The sequence below is a fragment of the Chionomys nivalis genome, chromosome 8 (genome assembly GCF_950005125.1).
Source record: "Chionomys nivalis chromosome 8, mChiNiv1.1, whole genome shotgun sequence".
Taxonomy (NCBI): domain Eukaryota; kingdom Metazoa; phylum Chordata; class Mammalia; order Rodentia; family Cricetidae; genus Chionomys; species Chionomys nivalis.
Window position 1 is genome coordinate 88,744,813 of NC_080093.1, and position 17,363 is coordinate 88,762,175.

Below are 17,363 nucleotides of genomic sequence, written 5' to 3' on the forward strand. Positions count from 1 at the left end.
GGGGTAGTGTAGCTCCTGACAGAACCAGACCATGATTGACAAATTTCAAGATGGGGTTTAAAAATAGATCACTTCATTTCATTTAATCATACATAGAGAGCATTACCAACTAATATAAAAATATATTTTAAAATTGTACTTACAATGGATGTTTTACCTGGGTTTTCATAATTCATAGATCTGTGTATAATAATTCCTTCAGAATTATTTACATAGAAATGTTAGGAATTTGTTACAAGGAATAAATAACTTTTATTTACACATATTTTTAGTTAAACATACCTGCTTTCTGAATCATCTCTTCACACAAATAAATCCATAAATAAATATAAATAGTGTAAACCTTAAAAAGATAACAATATGCTTATTATAAATATAATAAAATGTAAGAACAGGCAATTTGAAGAGGTAAATAATGCTAACTTTTATTAAATGCTTACTACAGCTCCAGCACAGGATTTAAAAATTATTGTACATTTTCTACTTTTATTCCATTAAATATCATTACATTTTTATACTTTCCATTTTATAACACAAAAGTATTTTACGTTTTGCTAGATTTATATAATAACTAACCAAATTTTTGGGCTTCAAAGATGGTTCAGTAGTTAAGAGCACTTGTTGCACTTGCAATGAACCAGGGTCTCATCCCCAGTACTCACATGCTTTCTCCCAGCAGTCTGAGGTTCTAGTTCTGGGGACCTAATGTCCTCATCCGGTCTTCACTGACACCAGGCATATATGTGGTGCAAATACGTATATATAACATTCATAACATAGGCAACATTCATAAACATAAAATCAAAAGAATAAATCTTTTAAAAGGTGCAGTAGATATGAATACTAGATATTTTGAATTCAGAGTATTCCTTTTAGTTACTACAAATAATTATGTGTGGCCAAGCAATTGAGGGCACACTCAAATTAAGCACAGACATCAGAGTGGCATTTCTGCTTTCCAATGGTTAATACATATTGTGGTGCTTTGCTGGTGACACTGGTCACGAAGTCTATCATTTCTGTAAGTAAGACCATGTCTTAATCAATTTTTAAAAAGAATATAAATTTTCTTATTAGAACTGAGAAGAAATAAAACAGTGATCACACTAAAATTGCAAATGTAACTTCCTGTAGTAAGTTAATTAAACATTTTAAATATTTCTATATAGATCATTTTTCTTTAAAGTACCTTCAAATATCAATTTCATCATCATGTTAAATATGAACAATATTTGGCATGCTATTAGTCATTTTTTATTAAAACACACCAAATGCTTTCCCAATTTCACAGTGTTTTGTAACAAGAGTGTGATGGGATAAATTCACATGACTTTCAACAGAGGACATTGATCAATAAATATTTAAACTAATAAGTTAAGAGGTTTGTGAAGGTTCATCTAGCATGGCACAGATTGACTATAAATCCCCATGAAGCATTTCAAAGCGAGCAAACTTGTTAGCCTTTGGCTGAATGTGTATACAAATTTGACGTTACGTTGCTTTCTGGTCTTACTAGTGGATTGGTAAATAAGGAATCTTTGAAAACTTGAAGGTAGCTGGGAGAAATGTAGGAATTGGAAGCTAGGAAAGATGTAGTGGATGAGAGAAGAATCTATTTTCAATAAAATAAAAATAGAAAACTTAATTTTATGTCCAATCATTCTGAATAATTCACCTATGAAAATATAAGGTGGTTCAATAAATGTATGTTTATTTTCCTTCTTCTATATGATCACTTTACTTCATCTGACTTGTTTCTCCACTACTGTTTGTAAATGTAGTACATTTCCAAAGGATAAAATATCTCCATTTACCAACAAAGTCATAATCTTACCTCTTGTAGTAAGTATTCATTTCAAAGTGAAAAGTTAAAAATCATGATGATTTTATACCTACAAAGCTGTCTGCACTGTTATTACTAAGGATAAGTCCCTGGTGAGGTTACGGATTCCAGCATGATTATAAATCATCAGGGATCATTACTTTCTTCCCACTGAGTATGGAGCACTACATTTCCCACAAAATATTAATTTCTAAGGCATCACCTGTCAATCTCAAGTAATCTCTTTTTTTTTGTTATGAGTATTGGTGGACTTTCACTTGGCACTTAAGGGAGATACATGATAGCAATTTCTTAGGTAAATATTCAAACAAGTTGTTATTTGATTCAGTTTAGTTCATATTAAAATACTTTAATCATTAAAATACTTTTTCAATTTGAGTAGTTGATGAATTACATTTATTGATTTTTGTGTATTGAACCATCTTTGACTCTCTAGGATAAAGTCTACTTGACCATTGAATAAATACACAGAACTGACCATTCCTTAGTATGGTTGAGGAGAATGTTTTATTGTAGCTATTAGGAAGAGCACAACCAAAAACATCTGGTAAGGTCCAAATTGAACTAGACAATTAGACTGAATTAGATAATGAGAGGGGCAGGAGAGGGGTAAGAGAGGAAGATCAAAAAGAGGGAAGAGGAGAAAGGCACAAAGGGAGGTGAGTCTATGGCAGAACCAGGATAACACATTGGCAAAATGGCTGAGTTATAGAGGAAAGAGAAGTTGGGAGTAGGTAAGTGAAGCTCAGAGGTGGAGAGGTTTAAGTTAGCAGGCATGTTATGCCATCTAAGATGGTTCTGTAACAGGCGTTTGTGAGTAGAGACTGAGAGAACCTAGAGGCTGGCATAGACCTTGATATGATAATAGGCATCACAGTCATAACTTAATGGAAGAGTCATAAGTCCCTTTTGCCAGTGATAAGCTGAATGCCCTATTTTATCTAGTATGAACTATCTTTTTTTTTGATTTTTATTTTTTCATTCAATTATTTACACTTCCCTCCTCCCAATCACCTCCTGCTCCCCACAACCCCTCTTCCCTCTCCCACTCTGCTTGAGAGAGGGCAGGGAATCATGCCCTATGGGAAGTCCAAGGCCCTCCCCACTACATCCAGGGCTAGGGAGCTGAGCATCCATATAGACTAGGGCCCCAAAAAGCCAAAACATGCCATAAAAGCCAGTTCCAGTGCCTTTATCAATGGCTTCTTAGTCAGCCCCCACTGTCAGCCAAATTCAGAGTCTGATTTGATCACATGCTCATTCAGACCCGGTCCAGCTGGATTTGGTGAGCTCTCATTAGAACAGGCACACTTTCTCAGTTGGTGGACCATCCCCTCCCGGTCCTGACTTCCTTGCCCGTCTTCTCCCTCCTCTGCCTTTAACTGGACCTTGGGAGCTCAGTCAGTTGCTCTGATGAGAGTCTCTGTCTCTATCTCCATGCATTGCTGAACGAAGATTCTATGATGATATTCGAGATAATCATCAGCATGATAGTGGGGCAAGGACAGTTCAGGCACCCTCTCCTCTGCTGTCCAAGGACCTAGCTGGGGACATCCCCATGGACACTTGGGATCTCCTCTAGAGCCAAGTCTCTTGTCAACCCTAAAATGGGTCCTTTAATGTAGGTATCTTCTTCCCTGCTCCTATATCCGCCCTTCCTCCATCTCCACCCTCCCACTCCCACCAGCTCTTGCCAGTCTTTCCTTTCTACCTTCCTTCTCCCCCTCTCCCTTCCTCCAACCTCACCCCACCCCTGCCCCCACCCCCATGTGCACAACTTTTGCCCTGCAATCTTGTTTGCTTCCAATTTCCAGGAGGATCTATATATGGTTTTCTTTGGGTTCACCTTGTTATTTGGCTTCTCTGAGTTTGTGAACTATAGTCTTAATGACCTTGGTTTATGGCTAGAGTCTACAAATGAGTGAGTACATACCATATTCATCTTTTGGTTCTGGGTTATCTCACTGAGGAGAGTGTTTTCTATTTCCATCCATTTGCATGCAAAATTCAAGTTGTCATTGTTTTTTTCCCACTGATTAGTACTCTAATGCATATATATTCCACACTTTCTTTTTTTATTTTTTATTTTATTTTTTAATTTATTTTTTAATTTTTTATTCATTTTTACTTAAAAATTTCCACCTCCTCCACTCCTCCCATTTACCTCCCCCTCCCTCTCCAGTCCAAAGAGTAGTCAGGGTTCCCTGCCCTGTGGGAAGTCCAACCAAGGTCCTCCCCTCTCCATCTAGGTCTAGGAAGGTGAGCATCCAAACAGGCTAAGCTCCCACAAAGCCAGTACATACAGTAGGATCAAAACCCAGTGCCATTGTCCTTGGCTTCTCAGCAGCCCTCCTTGTCCAACACCTTCAGAGAGTCTGGTTTGATCACATGCTTTTTCAGTCCCAGTCCAGCTTGTTTTGGTGAGCTCCCATTAGATCAGCCCCACTGTCTCAGTGTGTGGGCGCACCCCTCGTGGTCCTGACTTCCTTGCTCATGTTCTCCCTCCTTCTGCTCCTCATTTGGACCTTGGGAGCTCAGACCAGTGCTCCAATGTGGGTCTCTGTCTCTATCTCCATCCATCGCCAGATGAAGGTTCTATGGTGATATGCAAGATATTCATCGGTATGGCTACAGGATAGGGCCATTCCAGGCTCCCTCTCTTCAGCTGCCCAAGGATCTAGCTGGGGACATCTCCATGGACACCTGGGGACACCTCTAGAGTCAAGTCTCTTGCCAACCCTAAAATGACTCCCTTAATTAAGTTATATACTTCCCTGCTCCCATATCCACCCTTCCTCCATCCCAACCGTCCAATTCCCCCAAGCTCTCCCAATCCTGCCCTTCTCACTTTTTTCTCCCCATCACCCCTTACCCCTACCCCACACCCAAGTTTCCAGTTTTTGCCTGGCAATCTTGTCTCCTTCCAGTATCCAGGAAGATAACTATATGTTTTTCTTTGTGTTCACCTTCTTATTTAGCTTCTCTAGGATCACAGATTATAGGCTCAATGTCCTTTATTTATGGCTAGAATTCACTTATGATTGAGTAAATACCATATTCATCTTTTTGGGTTTGGGATACCACGCTCAGGACAGTGTTTTCTATTTCCATCCGTTTGCATGCAAAACTCAAGATATTATTGTTTTTTCCTCTGAGTAATACTCTAATGCATACATATTCCACACTTTCTTTGTCCATTCTTCTACTGAGGGACATCTAGGTTGTTTCCAGGTTCTGGCTACTACAAATAATGCTGCTATGAACATAGTTGAATAAATGCTTTTGTAGTATGATAGAGCATCTCTTGGGTATATTCCCAAGAGTGGTATTGCTGGATGCTGGGGTACCTTGATCCTGAATTTCCTAAGAAACTGCCACACTGCTTTCTAAAGTGGTTGCACAAGTTTACATTCCCACCAGCAATGGATGAGTGTACCCCTTACTCCACATCCTCTCCAGCAAAGGCTATCATTGGTGTTTTTGATTTTAGTCATTCTGGCAGGTGTAAGATGGTATCTTAGAGTTGTTTTGATTTGCATTTCCCTGATGGCTAAGGAGGTTGAGCATGACCTTAAGTGTCTTTTGGCCATTTGAAATTCTTCTGTTTAGAATTCTCTGTTCGGCTCAGTACCCCATTTTTTAAGTGGGTTAATTAGAGTTTTAATGTCTAGTTTCTTGAGTTCTTTATATATTTTGGAGATCAGACATTTGTCTAATGCAGGGTTGGTGAAGATCTTCTCCCATTCAATAGGATGCCATTTTGTTTTAAAGAAGTGTCCTTTAGAACCTTCATCTGGCGATGGATCGAGGTAGAGACAGAGTCTCAATTTGGAGCAACGGTCTGAGCTCTTAAGGTCCAAATGAGGAGCAGAAGGAGGGAGAACATGAGCAAGGAAGTCAGGACCACGAGGCGTGCACCCACCCACTGTGACAGTGGAACTGATCTATTGGGAGCTCTCCAAGGCCAGCTGGACTGGGACTGAATAAGCATGGGTTGAAACTGGACTCTCTGAACATGGCGGACAATGAAGGCTGATGAGAAGCCAAGGACAATGGCACTAGGTTTCGATCCTAATACATGAACTGGCTTTGTGGGAGCTTAGCCTGTTTGGATGCTCACCTTCCTGGACCTAGATAGAAGTGGGAGGACCTTGGTCTTCCTGTAGGGCAGGGAATTTGGACTGCTCTTCAGTATCGAGCGGGAGGGGGAATGGACTGGGGGGAGGAGAAGAGGAGTGGGGATAGGGGGAGGGGAGCGGGGGGAGGGGGCAATATGTGGGAGGAGGGGGAGGGAAATGGGAAACGGGGAGCAGTTGGAAATTTTAATTAAAAAAGAATAAAAAAATGAGAAAAAAATAAAAAATAAAAAAATAAATAAAAAGGATATATATTGATAAAAAAAAAAGAAGCTGTCTCTTCAGAGCACCCTTAATCTCATTATTCCTGAGGCTGTAAATGAGGGGGTTCAACATGGGGATCACCACCATGTAGAATACAGACAACACCTTGTTCTGGTCTGTGGAGTAGCTGGACTTGGGCATCACATAGATGAAGGTGATGGTCCCATAGAACAGAGTGACTGCAGTGAGGTGGGAGGTGCAGGTGGAGAAGGCCTTCTGACGGCCCTCAGTGGAACGCATCTTCAGGATGGTAATGAGGATGTAGGTATAAGAGACAGCTATGACAACCACTGTTATCGAAACCACGGATCCAGCAGAAAATGTATCAAGAACTATGAGGATACTGTCATAAGAACAGGAGAGTTCAACTAATGCAGCAAAATCACAGAAAAGGTGATTGATTTTGCTTGGTCCACAGAAAACAAAAGAAAGAAAGGAAGGGGCAAAGGAGGAAGAATTAAGGAAACCGCCTATGTAAGATCCTACAACCAACTGAATGCAGACTTGTCTGGACATTTTGGTTGAATAAAGCAGTGGATTGCAAATTGCTACAAAGCGATCATAAGCCATGGCAGCCAGAAGGAAACATTCAATTGCCCCCAAAAAAGCAGCTGAGCTAAACTGTATAAAACATCCAAGATATGAGATGGTACTTTGATTTGCCAGGAAGTTGACAAGCATATTGGGTGTGACAGAAGATGAGTAGCCTATGTCAGTAGAAGCCAATTGGCTGAGAAAAAAATACATGGGGTGATGGAGCTGGGAGGAGACTCTGATGAGAAGGATGGTGCTGAGGTTCCCAGACACGGTCACCAGGTAGATGCACAGGATGATGGTGAAGAGGACGGCTCTAAGGACTGGGTCATTGTCAATCCCAATAAAGTGAACTCTGTCACTGCAGTGTTGTTCCCGTCCTCCAGGAGAGCCAAGGGACAGTGTAGCTCCTGACAGAACCAGACTGTGATGGACACATTACAGGAAAGGGTTTATAAATAGGTCACTTCATTGCATTTAATCATACATGGAGAGCATTACAAATTAATATATAAATATATTTTTAAATTTGGTATACAATGAATGTTTTACTAGGGTTTTCATAATTTGTACATCTGTGTACAATAATTCCTTCAAAATAATTTAAGTAGAAATGTTAGGAATTTGTTACAAAGAATAAATAACTTTTATTTTGTTATCTGAACAATCCCATCACTCAAATAAATCCTTAAATAAATACAAAATAATGTCAGTCTTAAGAAGATAGCAATATACTAATTATAAATATAACAAAATGTAAGAGAAGACAATTTGAAGAGTTAAATAATGGCTAACTTTTATTAAATGCTTACTACATCACCAGGACTGGATTTTAAAAATATTGTATATTTTTCTATTCTTAATTCCATTAAATAGCATTGTAGTTTTATCAATTCCATTTTATAACACAAAAGCATTTTAAGTTTTTTAAGATTTATATAATAATTAACCAAATTATTGGATTTCCAGAGATGGTTCAGTAGTTAAGAGCACTTTTTGCAGTTCTAATGAACCAGGGTCTGATCCCCAGTACTCACATGGTTTCTCACAGCAGTCTGAGGTTCTAGTTCTGGGGACCTAATGCCCTCTTCTGGTCTTCACAGACAGCAGGCATATATGTGTTGCAAATATGTATATACAACATTCATAACATAGGCAACATTTATAAACATAGACTCAAAATTACAAATCTTTTAAAAGTTGCAGTAGATATGAACACTAGTCATGTTGAATTCAGAGTATTCCTTTTAAGTAACCACACATAATTATGGGTGACCATGAAATTGAGGGCACATTCAAATTAAGCACAGATATCAGAGTGGCATTTCTGATTTCCAATGGTTAATACATAGAGAGGTGCTTTGCTGGTGACACTCGTTACAAAGTCTATTATTTCTGTAAGTAAATTCATGTCTTAATTAACTTTTAAAAAGAATGTAAATTTTCTTATTAGAACTGAGAAGAAATAAAACAGAGATCACACTAAAATTGCAAATGTAACTTCCTGTAGTAAGTTCATTAAACATTTTAAGTATTTCTAAATAGATAATTTTTCTTTAAAGTACCTTGAAATATCAATTTCATCATCATGTTAAATATGAACAATATTTTGCATGCTATTAATAATTTTTTATTAAAACACATCAGATGCTTTCCCAGTGTCACCGTTGTTTCTAACAGGAGTGTGATGGATTAAATTCACATGATATTCAGCAGAGGACACTGATCTGTAATTACTAAAATAAAAAGTTAAGAGGTTTGTGGAGGTTCATCTATCATAGCACAGATTGACTATAATCCCTCACATTCTACATTTACATTCTCATTTGTCTACTGTGATGCATATGACACTGAACATTCAGTCCATAAACTAAGCATGGCTTTGTACATGATATTCATTGATAGTACGCCACCAAAGCATTTAAAAGTTAGTGAACTTGTGAGTCTTGGGCTGAATGATATGTGTGTAGAATTTGAAGCTCATGTTTCTTTCTGGTCTTTCAAAGATTAATAAGGAATCTTTGAAAACGTGGGGGAGCTGGGAAGAGTGTATGAAGGGGAAACTAGTCAGGATGTAGTGTGTGAGATAAGAATATATTTGCAATAAAATAAAAAGAGAAAACTCAATTTTATGCCCAAACATTCTGAGTAATTCACTATGGACATATAAGGTGGTTCAATAAATTTGTGTTTATTATTCTTCTGTTGTATTATTGCTTTATTTCATCTGACTTGTTTCTCCACCATGGTTTGTAAATTTAGTACATTTTCATTTTTTTTATTTTTTTAAACTTTTTTTTTATTATTTTTATTCTTTTTTAATTAAAATTTCCACCTGCTCCCCGTTTCCCATTTCCCTCCCCTCCTCCCAAATATTGGCCCTTCCCCCCAGTCCCCTCCCCCTATCCCCACTCCTCTTCTCCTCCCCCCAGTCCATTCCCCCTCCCGCTCGATACTGAAGAGCAGTCCAAATTCTCTGCCCTGCGGGAAGTCGAAGGTCTTCTATCTATGTCCAGGAAGGTGAGCGTCTAAACAGGCTAAGCTCCCACAAAGCCAGTTCATGTATTAGGATCGAAACCTAGTGCCATTGTCCTTGGCTTCTCATCAGCCTTCATTGTCCGCCATGCTCAGAGAGTCCAGTTTCAACCCATGTTTATTCAGTCCCAGACCAGCTGGCCTTGGTGGGCTCACAATAAATCAGTTCCACTGTCACAGTGGGTGGGTGCACGCCTCGTGGTCCTGATTTCCTTGCTCATGTTCTCCCTCCTTCTGCTCCTCATTTGGACCTTAAGAGCTCAGACCGTTGCTCCAAATTGAGACTCTGTCTCTACCTTGATCCATCGCCAGATGAAGGTTCTAAGGTGATATGCAAGATATTCATTAGTATAGGATAGGGTCATTTCAGGTTCCCTCTCCTTAGTTGCCCAAGGTACCAGCTGGGGACATCTCCCTGGACACCTGCTAACCCCTCTAGAGTCAAGTTTCTTGCCATCCCTAAGATGACTCTCTTAGTTAGGATATATACTTCGCTGCTCCCGTATCCTCCCTTCCTATATCCCAACCACCCCAATCCCCCGAGCTCCTCCCATCCTCCCCTTCTCATGTACATTTTCAAAGAATAAAGTATCCCATTTACCTACAAAATCAAAATCTTACCTTTTGTGGTAATTCATTTCAAAGTAGAAACTTCAAAGTCACTATGATTTTATACCTACAAAGCTGTCTGCACTGTTATTACTAAGAATAAGTCCCTGGTGAGGTTATGGATTACAGTGTAAATTTAAATCACCAGGGATCATTACTTTATTCCCAGTGATTATTGAGCACTAAATTTCACACAAAACAACTAATTTCCAAGGGGTCACCTGTCAATCTCAAGTGATTTCTTGTTTTACTGTATGTTGAGTATTGGTGCACTTTCACTTGGCACTTAAGGGAGATACATTATGATAACTATTATCTTAGGTAAATATTTGAACAAGTTGATATTTGATTCAGTTTAGATCATATTAAAATACTTCAATCTTTAAAATACTTTTTTCAATTTGTGTATATGCTGAAACAATTTATTGATTTTATATAATGAGCTATCATTGATTCTCTAGGATAAAGCCTACTTGACCTTTGAATGAATACACAAAACCGATCACTCCTTAGTATGTTTGAGGAGAATGTTTTATTGTAGAGATAAAATAAGCAGAACCAAAGATATCTGGTAAGGTCCAAACTGAGCTAGACAATTGGACTGAACTAGATAATGAGAAGAACAGAAGAGGGGTATGGTAAGAAAAAAAGATCAAAAAGAGGGAAGAGGAGAAAGGGAGGTGAGTCCACAGCAGAACCAAGAGAATGCATAGGCAAAATGGTGGAGTTATAGAGAAAAGAGTAGTTGGGAGTAGGTAAGGGAAGCTCAGGAGCTGGGGAGGTATAAGTTAGAGGATGGGTTATACCATCTAAGATGGTTCCATACCAGGCACTTGTTAGTAGAGACTGAGAGAACGTAAACACTGGCATAGACCTTGATACAATAATAGGAGTCACAGGCATCAGTTAATGGAATAGTCATAAGCCCCTTTTGCCAGAGATAAGGTGAATGCTCTATTTTATCAAGTATAAACTATTTTTTATTTTTTTAAAAAAAATATTTATTAGCATTTATTTTATGCTGAATTTACTACAATGCCATAAATTTTTCTTTCCTCAGTTTCTTCTGATATATCTTTTTCTTCTGTTCAACCTCCTCTCTTACCTTAGAACATTTGATCCTTATCAGTGAGGATCATCTCAATGTAGCAGGGGTAGCTCATGAATGGGTTAATCTGGCAATGAGCTCTTTAGTTCACTGGCACATCTTGGATGCTTTGTTCACTTGGATGTGTTCAAGGACCAGAGAATCTACATTGTCTAAACCCTTCAGCATTATTCTCTACATTTTAAGCATGTGCAACAAAATTCAGCACTCTGTTTTGGATACTGATCCTGTGTCCAGCCCCAGTGTTTGGCCTGGGCACACCTCCTGATCCCACTATTATACAGCCAGTCAGATTGGCACACTAGTAGATTCTTTTATATGTTGAGCATCTTGTTGCTCTTGTACCCGCTGTTCTAAAGCCTGCAACTTTTCCTCAGCTAGAGGCCACTGCTTAACCCATATTCATTTTTCAGTTAAACATTTTAAAGTTAGGGCTGTTGGTACCTCTGAAGGTTTATCAATTGCTTTGTGTTCTTGTATAGCCTGAATGGCTGGTGTCCGTCATCTGTAATATCTTCTAATATTTTCCTCAGAAACATAAGTTTTGGGGGCTGCAGGAATGTTGATCTGGGTATTTCATTACTGCAATAGATCATGACCCCACACATTCACTGCAATATTGGCTATATAGGGCCTTAGTTTTCCTATTTGCCCTTCTAGTCCTATACATTCAACCCATCTTGCATTTTGTTTTACTTGAGATAGGATTCCAATTCCCAGGAACTGAACATCTACCTCTTGAAAAGGCCAATTCGGATGCCAAGATTCTGGAGTAATGATCCTTACATTTGCATCTGTGTCTAATAAGCCTTCAATTAAAATGCCATTTATACAAACTCTTAGCTTCGGTCGTTGATCATTTATAGAAGTCTGCCAAAATGTACGTTTCCTCTTTCCTACTGGAGTTTTTGACTCATCCTCTATATTTAACCCATCTTTCAGACCAGTGTTGCTTTTTAGAGCCAGTATTGGATTTTTAAATTTTTCTAGCAAGACACTTTCTCCACAATAACTGGGAATAACTGGACCGTATTTGTCATGGGGGCCTGCAAGAGGCACCCCACAGCATTTCCCAATGGTATCAAGTTGCCTTGTCTATCTGTCATTGACCTACATTCATTGGTCCAAAGTTCACCTTTGCTACACCTCCTAAATATACCTGGAAGCTGAGTCCTCCTATTCCTGCCATTCCCAGAGGAGGCATTATTCCTAGGAATCTGTTGTCTACAATCCCTTTTCAGATGTCCCATTCTGTCACACTTAAAATATCTAGTATTCTGATGTCTTCTCTTACCATTGGAAATTGCTCTTCCTACCCATGCTTCTGTACCATAGTCAAGTGTTTCAACATTCATTGTATGCAAGACCCATTAATCCATGGGTGCTGATCTAATCTTTAAAGGCCCAAGGACTTGTTTTGACTCAATATTGACATTCTCTTAAGATGAAGATTCAATTATGATACATCTAGCTTCTGGGTCAGTTACTCCTATTCATACAGCCCTAATTAGTCTTTGCAAAATGTCACTAAAAAGTTCCCTCTCACCCTGTTTAATCCTAAAATATGATTCAACTCTCTTTCTTGGTTCCTGAATTCTGTTTCAAGCCTTTAAAGCTGCTGTGGTACCTAGGAACAAGGTAGGTCATCTTAAAGAGCTTAATCCTGAGGATCAGAGTAAAGTCCTTCACCGAGAATTTGATCTAGAGAATCTCAAATCCCTTTATTTTTTCTTGTTGCTCTAAAATTCTTGCTTCCTCTTTTAAATAGCATCCCCAAAGCAATTGTGGTCCACTTTCTAGGCCTGCTAAGATTAACTGAGCCCAATCTTGAGGCATGGCTTTGCTACTGAAAGCCCATGTTTTAACCATTTCCCAAATGAAAGATGAATGTAGTCTGTAAGCTACAATTGGTTGTTTAATTTCTTTTAGATCAGTCATACATATGGGCTCCCACGTATATTCCTTGACATGCTTAGGGTACTTACAGCCAGATACTTTTTCTGATGTTATTACTGGAAAAGGCAGGCAGAACTCAGAAGAAACTTGGGATTTTGGACTTTTAAACATTGTTAAGACTGTTGTAGACTATGGGGACTTTTTATGTTCATTCAACTAAATAAATTTTGCATTATGATAGTATTACAAACTCTCTTCCAGGGAGTGGAATGTGGTGCTTTGAACATAATTGTTCCCCATAATATCATATGAAGTGGCAGTATTAGGAGGTGTGGCTTTGTTGGACTGGGCATGGCCTTGTTAGAGCAAATTGTCACTGTGTGGGTGGACTTGGAGGTTTCATGTGCTCAGAATACTGCCCAGTTTGTTGGCCAATTTCTGGTTGTCTGCAAAATGTAGGATTCTCAGTTATTCCTCCAGCATCATGTCTTCCTGAAAGTCACCATGCTCCCCATCATGATGATAATGGACTAAGCCTCTGAAATGGTAAGCAAGTTCCCTCAATTAAATATATTCCTTATAAGAGCTGCCGTGTCTCTTCATAACAAGAAAAACCCAAACTAAGACACATACTTACAATGGGAGTCCACAATACACAACTCTCACCAAATTCTTAATAGTTTAGCCTCCCCATAAACACTGAATCTATATCACTGAGGTCAGAGTATTCAACTGTTTCCTATATTTTATATCAAGTATTTTCTGAGCTTTGACAATTGAAAATAAAGTACTAATGACTAGTATAAAACATTAATTTACATATCTGTGAAGATTTATAGTTCCTTTTTTGGCATGTTTGAGGACTCTTTAGGATGAAGATAGGGGAAAGGCATCCAAAACAAAAGGTGTCTGCCTTCATGACCTGAAATTATTTATTTCTGAATATTGAATTTTAATTTTGAATATTGTTTCAGAAAGTGAAATTGTTTTATAGGTAGACACAGAATAACCATTGAAGAAACCGAGACACAAGATAACCACTGAGGAAACCATTACATCTAGATAGTGAATATTTATTGTATTGTAGAACCAAGTAGACACTAAATAAATCTTACTGAATAAAATAATTCTCAAGAAATTGAATGGTTACTCCAGTACTTTCTAGTACACTAGAGAAGAACCAACCTTGTTAAACTTAGAACATGGTGAAGAAGAATGAGTGGAAGTGTTAATGTTGGACTACAAATCCAAACATCAGGGAGGAGTTGCTCCAGACACCACTCACGTAACCACAATTGATGCAAAAGCAAGAGGATTTTTATTCTGTCATGAAAGGCCCTTCAGGTTCGGGATATGAAGGACATCTGATAGCTGTTACAGTCCATCTTTTAAAGCAAAAAGCCACAGACACAAGGGGGGACCTGTAGGTTGTTTTCCAACTTATTAGATTGGCTTAGGGTTACTAGCAGTGATTGGTCTATTCCAGGGCAGGAGAATAGCTGCGTGATCGGGTAGATAAAGGGAGCATCTCTGGGCCATCCCAACCTTGTTCTAGTGACTAAATCAATACATCAGGAACTGAGTCAACATCTGTGGGTTGTCTTTGCCTCAATTCCTAGAATGGAGTTATATTTCAAGATTATTCACAAGGACACAGGAGGATTAGCAGTCCAGCATGTGTGTGTGGGCGACTGACCCGTTTCCAAGAGAGAGTGAGTGTAAGGTTTTAGAAAAATGTCTTAGGGTTGAGGGGGCTTACAAATGCCTTTAGAGTCTTTCATTATGAGAGCTAAAAATAGCTGTGGTGGGAGGTGAGTGTTTTCAACTTGGTTAGGATAGCAATGAAATTTCCATAGGGTAAGTGATATTTCATAAGGAAACCAAGAAGGAATTGGTATATGGAGAGTGGACTAAAATCTCCCAAATAAAAATACACTGCTCCTGATAATCCCAAGAAATAAAAAGAAGTCAGGTTAATACAACATAGGAATCATGGAAGATAGAGAAGTATCTGAATTTTATTTTGATGTGAATGGAAAGAAATAAAATTTATAAATATTATTATCCTAATATGACCAAATTTATAAAAGCTATATGTGTTTTATAGACAATTTTTCTTGCAAAACTTATAAATGCAACTAACCATCAGCCTAGCAAAGCATGTCTACTAGTACTATAGTGGCACAAATGAAACACTTTCTTGGGCCTAAGGTTAGGTCCACAAAATGAAGCCTACACTTAATAACAGAAGTATTAGGACCAAAAACTAAGCTAAACATGCCATAGGCTCTAGGGTACAATCTGCCACCATTATCCCGCTAAAAATGCATAATATCAAACAAACTTGCAATGGCTTGTAATTATACTGATAGACTAGTTCATCTCCTAAACATTAACAGAACAGCTTCTTGTGAAGTAGATGGTGATTAACATATGACATTTCAACATGCCGAGAATTACAGAATGTGAAATATTCAGTTTTAATTGGAACATATTTATGATACCCCTTCTCTTCAAGATCAGAATCATTGTGAAAAAGTGGATGGAAAGATTGTAAGAACAAGAGGTGGTAGATGATTAAAATGAAACATTGTTTACAAGACACACAAGAGTGGTTGTAGATATGAACTCATGATAGCTGTGTAGCATCTACAATTTGAAACCAGAAAAATCACCATATAAGGGAATCAAGGACATGAGGGCCACCCCTAGCTAAAATAGCATTGTCAATTGATATCTTCCAGGGAAAGGAGAGTCAATTCTGTTTAAGAGTGTGGCCCAAGAAGTCTAACCATGTGTCAATAGATGCCTATATACCTACATGTGGTGATATTTTGTTTGTGTTGTAAAAAATAAAGCTTGCCAGGCAATCAGAGTGCAGAGTTAGCCAAACTGGTCAGCCATAGAGGCCAGGCAGTTGTGGTACATACCTTTAATCCCAGCATTCAGGAGACAAAGGCAGACAGGTCTCAGTGAGTCCAAGTCTACCCTGAATTACATGAGATTGAATCAATCTAAAAGAGAAACAGAGCCAAGTGGTGGTGGCTCACACCTTTAATCCAGCACTTGGGAGGTGAAGATGGGAAGTGATAATGGCTTGTGGAGAGAGGAATATAAGGCCAGATGAGACAGGAACTGAGGATTCAGTCTGAGCTTTTGTACAGAAAGTATTCAGTCTGAGAATTTCTACAGAGAGGATCACCAATTCAATCTGAGGATTTAATAGAGGTAAGAACTAATGGCTAGATGTTTTGCTTCTCTGATATTTCAACTTTCAACCCCTAATATCTACCTCTGGGTTTTCATTACTAAAATAACTACTAAAATAATTAGAAATCATGCTACACTAAGGGTCCAAGTTTAGGGCATGAATTCCCTAAAATGCCAATTGCCGTGGCTTTGTAGTCATCAGCATAGGCTGGAGCTATAGTCACTACCCTGCCAAGTAGGTTTTCCTTTTTTTTCCTGGTAGGTTGTGGACTTTCCTGGACCACCTCCTTGTGATGATGCCAAACAAGGTACCTGCTTTAAACCTACTCAGGCTTCTACTGTTCTATACAACAGCAGTTAGTTTTAGCCTTCATTGTCATCTTAATCATCATTAGTGGCAGATTAGGTAAGACATTTGGAAATTCTTAAGGGCTGGGATTATTTCAAAGGTGATATATCTTTATCGAGAGAGAGAGAGAGAGAGAGAGAGAGAGAGAGAGAGAGAGAGAGAGTTCTTTCCCACGTTTAAAATGAGAGACACAATTACTATGGGGAGAAATAGGTCTCTGTATGATTGTACAATGCATTATTTAAAATTGGAACAATTAAATGAAGAGACAATCAACAGGGATTGACATAATGTTAATTATCATATTGATAATTCTTGGAATAACTCTAAAAAGGTTGGTGGATATGAGTGTTTAAGATACAGGCCTTAGAATAACTTATTAAAACAGATAATAGAGACATTCAGATCAGATAAAGAAATTTAAAGGAGAACCAATTTCAGCATTACATTATAAGCTTTGAGAACAGACTAAGGTTTTTTAACAAGCCATGTTAGTTTATCCAGTCACCATAGAGGAACTGTCAAGTGACAGATATGTGTAAGGTTGTTTAAGCACTCACTGAAATACTGTGGCACTGAAAGGATTAAGGAGAGTCTAGGAAGTGTTAGTCTCATATGGCATGCATTCACCTTATGTGAAGCAAGTATTAAACTTGTGGTCAACTTGTAATATAATTCTCCTTCAAGACCATAATGTTGCTTGGATAGGTGATTTACAGAGGTTTGAAAAATAAATCAAAATGTCAAATGTTTCAATTATGGTACTCACTCATATTTGGTTTCTAGCCATGAATAGGGGACATTGAGCCTATTATGTGTGATCCTAGAGAAGCTAATTAAGAAGGTGAACCCAAAGAAAAACATTTAGGCGATGAAAGG

The 17,363-nt window shown here is 38.4% G+C and overlaps 1 protein-coding gene across 1 annotated transcript; it reads right to left on the reverse strand.

Moving 5' to 3' along the window:
• Positions 1-6,222: 6,222 nt before the first annotated feature.
• On the reverse strand, positions 6,223-7,166 carry LOC130879579 (olfactory receptor 502-like; the record flags this gene model as incomplete). Its single annotated transcript, XM_057778254.1, has 1 exon — positions 6,223-7,166. A coding segment is annotated over exon 1 (768 nt), but the record flags the coding sequence as incomplete, so codon positions are not given.
• Positions 7,167-17,363: the final 10,197 nt, after the last annotated feature.